Source organism: Haliotis rubra, unplaced genomic scaffold (genome assembly GCF_003918875.1).
Source record: "Haliotis rubra isolate DU_JTF1 unplaced genomic scaffold, ASM391887v1 Scf343, whole genome shotgun sequence".
NCBI classification, from domain to species: Eukaryota; Metazoa; Mollusca; class Gastropoda; order Lepetellida; family Haliotidae; genus Haliotis; species Haliotis rubra.
In genome coordinates this window covers 431,005-443,051 of record NW_025767017.1, presented here as the reverse complement: position 1 = coordinate 443,051, position 12,047 = coordinate 431,005, and the positions used below count along the sequence as shown (strand labels likewise).

Here is a 12,047-nt window from a genome sequence, read left to right as displayed (position 1 = left end):
AATACTCGGTGAAGGCTTCCGTGTGAGCTATTTTCATAATGTTTTGTTGATATCTCACAAGCGCGAGCTTTTTGAATGTTATGACAGTAAATAAACTGTTTATATAATTTCATTTGTCTATTTCACCACACGTTCTTCTTACCGAGTCACTTTCTCAGTTCGATACTTAAAAGCAATGTCATTATTTAGAGTTGACACAATTTCTAACTGTGATATAGATATGTCGCTGTCACAGACAAAACTCAATGTCTTGTTTTATTGACACCTGTGTGTCTGCCTGCCTGTCTGCTAATGACAATATTCAATACACAACTGCGATCACTGACCACATGCAATTTGAACTTAACACCAATCAGACTATACACCATAAACAAAACGCATTGATTTATGGCCCGAGTTCGGTCTCTGTCACATTATGTAATTACACAGACAGGCAGGTGTGATACTTGAACACATGACATGTTATGATGTCTGTTGATTGCAAAATGTTATACACAAAAAATGAGCATGTATTTACAAAACCCAACTTTCTATATATACACCCACAATGAGCCGTGAAGGCGGCATCTGCTAATGAACCAGCCGTTACACTTGAGTGCACACCCACCCGCTCTGACTGGGTTCGGTATCCCGGCTGCTTCGTTTCGAGGGAGGTAAACCCAAGTACAAAATATTGCACTTTTGATTTGCGATTATACGCTTATAATTTTGTTTATTTGTTTTTTCATAATCAGCAATGCATATTATATGTCATGAAGAAGTGATAATTGTGTTTTAATTATGTTTGATTTTTTGGTTGCATGTGACCTTTAAGTGTTGATGTTATGTACACATGTAGAATAAGTGATGAAGTTCTGTATTCCTTTTGACATAAGTGATGATCTGTACGAATGTAGACATGAGTGTTGAGGTTTTTGACATATGTAGGCATAAGCGTTGATGTTCTGTACACATGTAGACTGGTGTGGATGTTCTGTACACATGTAGACATGGGAGACGAGGTTCTGTACAGTCACATGGAGGTTACACTCGGTATTGACCTTGAATCGTGTAAGACACGCAAAATGACATTTTGAACGTTCACATTCACCCAAAAATACAACATTAAACATTCCAGGGCCATACAGACATGGTTTTGTATGAAAATCAGTGTTGTTGTTTTTTAAATGAGCAATCATCATCATAAAGTCAACATGGATTCTAATCATTTTGTCGTTTTGAGTCAACGGATCATACGGGTCAGAAAATCCCATCATTGCAAAAATACAGGGGTGCTTAATTAAATTAATTAAGTACATCTAGACATAGCTGCTAACTTTTATTACACATTTATACAACACTGCTGACGTGAAGTATCGAGTTCAGGCAATTCAGGGCAACGCAAACAGTGACTGAAAGCTGATACTACGAAATTAGCTGGTCTGAGAGAGGTGACAAGGAGGTTAGTGACATAACGTACAACGTGTATCATCACATGATGCAAATAGCAATTTTCTGCAAGCATCTATTATTAACAGCTGATCAACAGATCAACAGATCAACAGATCAACAAATCCTTATGCAAGGGACCAGGACGGAGACAACCCAGCCTAATTTACTATGCAAGAGCCTGGTATCTGAAGTGATGCGGAGAATCAGTTATGCAACAATTTCCCTACGGTGACACCCACATTGTTATCAGTCGTCATGGTAATACATGGATAGATGTCGACAAATCCTTAGCCAAGAACAACCATCTTTATCACTCATTAGATGCAACCATCAACCGAGAACAGTAAATTATGTATATAACGAACATTGTTATATCGAACTGACGGATATAACGAAGTAATATTAGTGGTCCCTTTGAGTTCGTTACAACCGTAGTTCACTGTATTACTGTCATAACTCAAACCAACGAAAGTGAGTGAGTGTGTGTGTCAAAATGTTACGTCATGTCTGCAATGTTGCAGCCTAAACGATGATCAAAATTAACACGAGAAACCAGTTGATATCTTATGTCTGTATCGTGCGTAGTTATTTATATTGGCCACTGCCATGTGAACCAGTAAAAACATCCTGTTAACTCATGTGGGGCATATTTAAGTTCCTCGGAATATTTAAAAATACAAAGTTTTGCAGAATACCTAAAACGTTAATAACGGTAAGAACAACGATTCCGTTTCATTTGATAGCTTTAGAAAACAAAGTACAACTTTTATCCAATTAGCATACTTTTGTCATTAAGTATGACATGCATGCGATAAACTTATCTGATAAATGCTTTACTTAAATAATAACATACATTAATATATTGCCATTTGTTATTGGTAAAAAAACACGGGCTTTTCCAATCCATCATGATCACACTAGACTTGTCTTCATACTTACTAAATCATTCTATCTCAATGTTCCACTGCCTTTTATTAAGTTCTCATGGGTAAAACATTGATGTGTAAACATATGGCCACATGTAGTCTGTCGTACAGACCCTGAAGCAAATATATCCAAGAAAGCCCACGCAAGTCTAGAAAATGTGGCATCTGAAAATGAAGAAAGTCTCAGGGCTCCTTTTCGTTACATATATATTTCTTTTACTATGAACTTGTGTTTCAGTAAAATATGTTCATTTCAGAGACTAGTTGTTAGTCTAGGCCACATGGTACATTCACTTTAATTACTACGGTCATTTGATGATACGAGTTCAAGGATGTTATAACCAGGCCGGTGTTATCTTGGATCATCCGTAAGTGCTGATGCGATAACCATTGCTCCAGCATATTATACATTATGCTTCAAGATAAATGTAGCATAAAGACAATACTTATGGGATGGGTCGATGTGTCTTTAAATACTCCTACATATGAAGTGCCCTTTATAATGGGCGATACTTTATGCGATTTATGAAGACTTTTGCATTGATTTCTTGTATATTGGCCACATTGTACAAAACCGTAGGCGGAAAAGCTCATTAAGACGATCAATAGCCTCATTAAATACATTAGGTGGGTAAGCCATGGGTATTAAATATCGTAAAATGATCCAGAAAGGCAAATCACGATCCTCGTTTGGTAATAGCGAACGGGCATCTTAGATTACGAATTATAATGACTATGTTTTAGAAATCAGCAGATTCATAATTATAACGTTTATCATTCGTCATGATTTCCATACAGACAGCATAAGATGTCATCTGGACAGCGATTATATAACGATGATCTGATACCATTCAGTACTTGTGGTGGTGAGTAGAAGCGTGGTGAAAGCGTAGTCTGATATTGTTGGAATAGTCCTGAAAGCGACGTAAAACCTTACTCACTCACTCACTCATAAACATTCAGGATGACCAAATACTCTTCATAACACTGTGCGACAGGAGGGGTGATTTTCTATTTATACTTGTCCCTATATGTCGAAGGAATATTCCTGCAGATCAAGCATTTTATGTCAGCATTTCAGAACCTTCGAGGTACAATTGATCATACTCTGTCTTTGGAGAGTTCAGAGAGCGTCATATGACTGTTGATCAAAGTTTTCTTACAGGGTTAGGATAAACCTCTTTAGTTACTGGATTGTTATGCAGTCGTCATGTGGCTGAAATATTGCTGAAGGCGGCGTAAAGCAAGGAAGAAACACACCAAAAACACAAAATACCAGACTTCCTTATCCTAGCCTAAGAAGCATGATTTAATGGTACTTATGGGATTGAGGGCGATTCTGTATTTCTTCCAAGTGTCGGTGCAAAGATTACAAACGCATTATTTGAACTGACTGAGTTTGGTTTTACGCCACTTTTAGCAATATTCCAGCAACATCACGGCGGGGGGACACCAGAAATGGGCTTCGCATTATTTCGAATAATTATACAACACGTTTTCACAGTTTCAGATAGATGTTAAAGTACATTTCAGTGGAAACTCCAAATATTTACATGATTCTGGTGAGAATTTAGTCATTGTCTATAGATCATAGTCTATAGATAAAGCAGGCTCCTGGAGCTTATGTCACGTGATACACATCCTATGAATTCAGCCCAGGTGTCAAGGCTCATATTCTCTACAATAGGGGTTATACCACCTAGTAATGTCACAATTTAATTTCGTCATCTGCACAGTCTTCGATACACATGTACTGTTCCAGGCTTAATGTGATGCTCATAAAGAATGTTTCTTGCATCAGCTAAAGCTGTACAGTATACTAGTTGGTGTTTTATTATATCATTGCACTCTTCATTACACATTAAACACTGACCAGGTGTTATTGGTAGCATTCCTAGCTTTACAGATGCATACACAGGACTGGTTGGTTTATTGTAAAGAATAGCATGTTATCTTCATCTTCATCAGTTCAAACACATTTTTGATCAACAAGGTACTCGGCAAAGAAAACGATACACAGTTAAATGTACATCCGTTTGGAACGTCAGTGGTATCTTGTAGTTTTAATTAGCCATATTTCATTCCTTAACCACGGTGTCATATTAATATCTAGTTTCAAATTGTTAAAAAATCACAATTTAAAAGAATGTCCTTTCTTTGACATTCTGTTCACGGCGTAATTTTATCATTTTAAGCCTGTTCTGATGTTCGATTCTAATTCCGTCTCTGTGAACTACATCATGGCAACGTTGATTATAATGCATCAATTGCATTAGACCTGGTCAGAATTGGTGATATTCTTCACACGATATGCTTTCGAAAACCCATTTATTAATTATGGTTCAACAGCGAACAACATTTAAAGCGTATATCTATCTACATTCCACTACCGTTTCCCATTACTACTCCTTGAATGATCATAATTACATAGCACGAGTGGTGTTAAGCCCAAACCACAAAGTCACTTTCAATATCAACGTGACGGTATTACCATTAGAAAAGTAAATCACCTGTTCGTGTGTGAGCACATAGTTCCTCCACTAGAGGTACTTATTTCTGGAGATATGGATTCGTGAACGCAATGGAAATGACAGGGATTAAATCCATTTACAAGTCACTAAACTTTGGAAATTGTTCGTCCGAAAAGACTTTTTATAACCATTTCCCGTTGTCAGTCACAGTCTTGTCATTAAATCATGGCCAGAGCAGGAGATATTGTTGATTTCAGAATGAAATTTCACAGGCATTTGATTTCACGAAAGCTGTATTATCGTATTTTCTTTCGGGATTTCTTTGAACATTTACAACCAAAACAGTGTTTAATTGAAAATCGAATAAAGGATGAAATTCTTCAGACCGCATTATCGAACACAACCAAGAAAGGGACATATAAATACATTCTAAGGTTTAAAGTGTTTGTATCTTGCTCCATCAAAGACAAGGTTTAACATATAAATAAGATAGGCATACGCTAGTTGATCCTTCTTGCAGCATCAGAACTTAATGTTCCAATATACTTCCTTGACGATTACACCATCAGCAGAGGGCATATCTATTTTCATTTTAAGTAGAATAACGCATCATACGTGATCTAGACCCAAGCCCATTACATCCTGTTACATCTATATCGGTCCGTGTTGGAGACAAGCTGTCTTGCTCAAGTAGTTGTTGTGCTCTATCATTCCCTGATATCATCAAATGTTCCCCCGAAATGGCATCGTGACCATATCATCATCATTAGAACACATGTACAATGACGTAACGGCGGTTTCTTTTTTAAGAAATTCGAAAAACATGACATTTATAAATTGTCAAGATAACATATGAAAAAACACTCTTAATGGATATAGCCTTCACTCTGATAGCAAAGTTATACATTTCATGATGACGCATGTACAAGGTGTCCTGATATTGCTCTTTAGAAATCTGATATGTTTTCATAGTAAAAGTTGACAAATGTTATGTAATGCTAACGTGTGGGTGGAGTTTCTCGAAGAAACTGATTTGTTACAGAGGAAACTATTGATCACCTGAACTTCATTGCAGCTTGATTGTCACAGCGGTCTAATTGCAGGGAAGCTTGGAGTTGAAGGTTCTCTGTACAGCGCTGTCTAATGGACAGTGAAGCCGATGTAGTATGCTGAGTACCAAAAAAGTGAAGGTTCTCTGTACATGGTATGCTGACAGCTGTACGAACGCAACCGCAATGGACAGAGTTTACGAACTTCCCTTTGTCATGTCATCAGAACCACTGATTGTGCTGGTTTCAAATACCCCACTCCTATTGAAACTTTCACTTTTGCTAAAACTGTGAATATTCATTCATTCATTCATTCATTTAGCGGCCGTCGTATCTCTTGGTCCAGTCCTAGCCGTCCTTTGAGGCTGTCCAAACATGAAGCAAGTTTTAGAAAGCCTAATTATGAACCTCAGTCTCACACAACACGACCTGCGTTGTAACGATATGATTAACAGAAATATTGTTCAAGGTTTTGAGAAACTCAACTTTCTCTCTGATCCCAAAATGTGTGTGGCATATCTTTGTCCCCAGTTTACATGATCCACGAAGTGTCTGAGAGATCAACCCATATTGAATTGTTTCCCGTTGTTGGAGTCAGCGAGGTAGACGAGGCTATGACGTGTTAGAAAGCAAAAAAAACACTACTGATGCCGGATCGCACAACAACATCATTGATGGCATTCCGTAGGAAGGCAAGCTTTCGATATACAGTCTAACGCCGTTTTGTCGAAATAAACATTCGAGTAATCGAATGTTCGACACAAACGCGAAATGACTGCCTAAAACTACACTCACTTCTCTGGCGAACGACCAAGTTAGAAACGTCTTCAACCATGTAATGCTAATAACAGTAAAGGGGGAGGGAGGGGGAATGTACCCTCCCATCACGCGATGCGTTGCCAAATACGTTATTTGAACACCTGGTGTCCTCACTGACTTTTACGGATCCATTTCCACAATTTTCCCAGCTATCTTTCCTTTTCACATCATTTTGTTTCCGAGGATAGCGAAGACTGGGCGTTCTTTGCACTGACCTTCTATATGATAATACCGTGACCTCCACTGCTGTACTTTAATTTCTAATATTCAGCAGAATTGTAACACACTGGCAAACTCACCGTCACAAAACCAATGGTGAATGTTATTATATGTTGAAGCAAAGTGGGGCAGCACAGTCACTGTCAATTATGGAATCTGAAGGTACCACTATCTTCTCTACTGAATGGAGGCAATTCTTCAACCCAAAATCCACTGATCAATAATTGTACATTTTGTAACCGATAAAACTTGAAGACAGAATGTGTTGAACCACCACAGAAAGACAATATGTAGGTGATGCTTTCACGAGGACAACGAATTCAATCCCATAAAATCAGTTCATTGTTCTTATTCCGTGCGCTTGGTTGTTCCTAGCAATTCCAAGACAACCCCAACAATCAAACTTCAAAGTTACGGTAAATATTGATTACGAATGATAGTGGGTAATAAAAAAGCGATATCAAAGTAGTGTTGTCTTTTTTAAAAATCAATACGCCTATTGACCGATTGATAATTTTGACAAAAGTCTAAAAGCATTCATTGTACCCCAAAGGCGTCTTCTTGAATATAAACATGGTGATAGTGTATTTCCTGCACCAAACCACTTTAGTTAGACGAGCTGGGCTGACGATACACGTCCTATTTGAGTGTGTATAATTTGAGTCAGAAATAAGCTAATGGTTTGCTGTTGTATTTGGTGACAAATGCCAAGAGACGTGCTCTAAGAATAAGTGAGTTATATTTGGTCGAACCCCAGAGAGTGATCCGTGTAATGTGGACATAGGATCCAAGTTCGTGGCATTCAAGAAAATGGTAAATGATTGCGACATGTGTCACTAACTAGCCAGCTTGATGCCTCCTGTTCCTTCCCTTCCTTTCATCACTCACTCACTCACTCACTCACTCACTCACTCACTCACTCACTCACTCAACCACTCAACCAACCAACCGTCTATAGACCGTAACAATAAAACGCCCAAACTCACACACGCAAACACCCTGCACTCAATCACGCTTGCTCACCCAACCATCCTCACTTGCTCACAAAACTACTCACACCCGACAACCAATTAACTCACTTTGCTCAATCACTCATCCACCAACTCACTCCTTTGCTCGCTCTCTCACCCAACCTCAAACCAAATTCCTCCCCCATCTACCCATTACCTTCCACGTAACCTCGATCTCTTACTCACTCACGCACCCACTCACTCCCTTGTGCGCTCCCTCCCAACCACCCACACTCATCCTTGCTCACTCACTCATTCAAATATCCACACTCCAATACCCACACGTCAACCGACCCGGTTACTGGCCTCGGTAACCTTGTGATTTAAGTATTGCACATCGCACTTTCTGTCAGGGCCTTCAGGGTACTTAAACTATTTCTAATTGAAAATGACGACCACACTGTCAAGAGTTGTCACGTTTCTCAAAACTATCCCAGAACAAACTCCCACACAGTCACGCACTAAACATATTTCCATCTATTGGGACATTAATTAGATAATAACAATGCTACAACGATGAAACTCGATGACCAGATCACAAAACACCTGAACTAATAAATCAAAGGTAACCCTCATCGTTGACAGCAAAGTAATACGAAAAAACAAACCCGTAATGAGTCTTCTATGTAATCTTTGCAGTATTTAAGGAACATTCTCATTATATTCTGTTGTTATCAAATAAATAAAAGAAAAAACATTTCCATAATGATGACAAATCTCCTCTAAAAACAGAACCCATTGTACAATTCGAACTACATCGTTGATATACATTTAGGAATAACTATCAATTAGCCAAGATACCAGGTGCACTCACGACCGGTTAGAAACCCATTGATACTACTAATACAAATATCATTGAAGACATGATGAATGGGAACATAAAGACCAGCGGACGTGGATCCTGATAAGAACATGTGGCAAACGAGTTGGATTACACTGCGCCGTCTATAATTAATTCATTGTCAAAATGGAGGCCATCATATTGACAAATTCAGTTGCTGACAATAGCTTGCCTTATCTATCTGTAATAAAAGCACGATGATTGTGACAGTGCATTATTGATAAGGCATATCCCTTACGTATAAAACTATTTATCAAAAACATGATACCCTGATGTAAAATTTAATGGTTTTAGACGCCAATATGAAAGATTGATTACTGCTGGGGTGCTTTGATCGTCCGTATGCGAAGTCCACATGCGAAGGTGGTGTTCATTTTGCTACTTAAACTATCCAGTTCGTGACGCTCATGTATCTCTGGTGACAGAAGAAAACCTCATGAACATTACACGCTCTTTATGTCTCTTCATTTGTAACACAACAGATACGAGGCTTGAATCCATCAGTGAAAGAGTGGGTGAAAGCTTTCTTCACCGCCACTTGTTTCAAATACATGGTCGGCGATGAGAACATTTTTGTCAAGCATTTTGCGTAGACACTATTTGACATTACATAAATGCTGTTAAATGTTGCATTTATCCAAGCTACGTCATGGGGATGTGAAGTAAATGTTGTTTCATGAGCATGAAGTAAATGTTTCGTAATGTTGCATTTATTCCACAATGCCATGGGGACGTGAAGTAAATGCTGTTTCATGAGCAGGAAGTAAATATTTCGTAATGTTGCATTCATTCCACAATGCCATGGGGACGTGAAGTAAATGTTGTTTCATGAGCATGAAGTAAATATTTCGTCATGGTGCATTTATTCCACAATGCCATGGGGACGTGAAGTAAATGTTGTTTCATGAGCAGGAAGTAAATGTTTCGTAATGGTGCATTCATTCCACAATGCCATGGGGACGTGAAGTAAATGTTGTTTCATGAGCATGAAATAAATGTTTCGTAATGTTGCATTCATCCCAGCTACGTCATCGAGACGTGCAGTAAATGTTGTTTAATGCAGCATTCTTTCCAGCTTTGCCACGGGGATGTGTAAATCAAACAAACCAGTGACTGAAAGCATGAACACCAATCCAAGCCTTTGGGTTACGATGACATGCAATGCCCTAAGTTCTTGTTCAGTGAGACATTGAAATTGCTATTCGCGTCTTTGAACACAATTCCAGAACTATCGCATTTTGTCAGATTCTTATAAACGTCCATAATGATATCAGTTTGTACTGCCATATTTGTAAAACAATTGAGTTCGGGGTATAGTGCTTACAAAGCAAGGACCTGAGTGGGTCTTAGTGAGATTCCAGCCACAACATGAGGATCCTGACGATACCAAGGCATGCAATTGAGCTCTAAAATTTCTCTGCACATCAGTCTTCGATCACTTCCGGTTGAAATGTGTGTCGAATGTTATAATGCAAATTTGAAAATAAATGGTCATCAAGGTAATTAACTCACCTCTTCCAGTGACTGTATTAATATCGAATTATTTATGTGTAAATGCAACAAAATGTGTGTTTTTACGGATTTTATTGGGTGGAACAATTGTGTATCAGAGAGTAGATGCGAGAATTTTGTTTCGAATTCTACATTATTCCCGTCTAAAACCAGTCTGGATTCAATAATCCGGTGACCCAAAGCCCGAAGAAGCTTCCACACCATCTGCCCAATAACGAGCCTGACCATCCAAGCCACTTTACTTGACTCTGATAAACACTCAGAACTAAGGTCCCATGGTTGTCCAAGTGGAACAACACATTGATGTTTTATCAGACCTTCAAAGCATCAAAACGATTTAAACGTCGCCCTTCCACATCAATGTATATACTTCACTGCGTTCCTTCAATCAGCTACATATAAACTTCAAAAGCATGGTTTTGATAGCAGGCTTCACCAGTGATTTATTTGACATGTTGCCATTTTGTAGTTTTCAAGTTGTATTTCAATGCACTGCGATGTCTAACATATCTAATTTACATAGTTACTTAAGATTTTAAAGCTTAAGCTTCTGAGGAGACGAGTAAAGTTGGGGGATAGAATATCCACTTAACAAATAGGACAAGAATGTTTTTCGCATCTGTAACACGGATCTCAGAATGAACGAATATAGCAGAATGAGCGGATATAGGTTGCGGAGTGGGCTATACATGAAACATGTACTTTCATGCCGATGAACATCTGTTGCATTGAGTTTTGCTGCCGTTTTCAACAGTTAAGAGTACTCATTTGGAAAGTGAGCACGCGAAAAGGTACTGAAGCAGCAAGAAAAAGCGTTATCTGGTACATTCCCTGTGCCTTCTATCAATACATATCTCCGGTAGTCCTACATGCAACAAATAACCTTCATGAAATTCTAAGACGATAGTCTGCTGAAATCTGATATAACATGAGATAAAACAAACTTTTCACCGGGTCCCAAAACAAATTGAACACAATTCTAAATCAATTTCTTGCAGCTAAATCGTCTTACTTTGTCTAAATACCCACAAGCACGGAGCATATAAATAGCATACATACATGTAGGTAACAATCATGATATGTAAGAACCAAAGCTGATTTAGTACTTTTTGAAGATAGCATTTTAAGGATAAAATTTAAATTACTGTTTGAAAGTTATTAATTTTAAATAGATATATTCAGCGTTGGTTTTACTGGAGAACAATACAGTGTATTACCTTGTAGATAGCGAATCATTATGCACATGGCACCGCCAAATATGAAGTCCCTTAGTAGAACCGGTACCAGCGTGAAAGGCATACAGAAGACGGCGAGAAGAAGGTCACTGATCGCCAAATTCAGAAGGAACACATTGGTCACTGTACGCATTCTCTTGTTCTGGATTAATGTCACAATTACAAGCACATTGCCAACGACGGATAGAAGGAATATGATAGAATATAAAGCTATCTGTATCTCAGCACTAAGTCTCAAACCGGGGTTGTTGCTGTAGACCCGTGACCACGTGCTATTGTGAAACACACTCTCATTCTTGCCTGCTCCAGAGACAGACATGACGAAACATAAAGTAATCCCTTGCAAAGGCAACTCAACACTAAAACGAGCCAACCTTTAACAATTATCGGAGACAAGTTGCTACGTGAACGTTTGTTCTGCTTCGTTGATCATAGAGTTCATTTTACCATGTAAAGGCACTTGACAAGATCCATCCACCAGTGCGGCAGGCTGTAGTTGGCTGGTCGATGCGACTCTGGTGACTGTGTCTAATC

The 12,047-nt window shown here is 38.6% G+C and overlaps 1 protein-coding gene across 1 annotated transcript in view; it reads right to left on the bottom strand.

Moving 5' to 3' along the window:
* LOC124284713 (cholecystokinin receptor type A-like) overlaps window positions 1–11,838 on the bottom strand; it is a 39,150-nt gene extending 27,312 nt beyond the window's left edge. Inside the window, exon 1 of the mRNA XM_046720819.1 lies at window positions 11,496–11,838. Coding sequence (XP_046576775.1) covers window positions 11,496–11,832 — 337 coding nt within the window. The 5' untranslated portion in view covers window positions 11,833–11,838. The remainder of the gene's footprint in view (window positions 1–11,495) is intronic.
* Window positions 11,839–12,047: the final 209 nt, after the last annotated feature.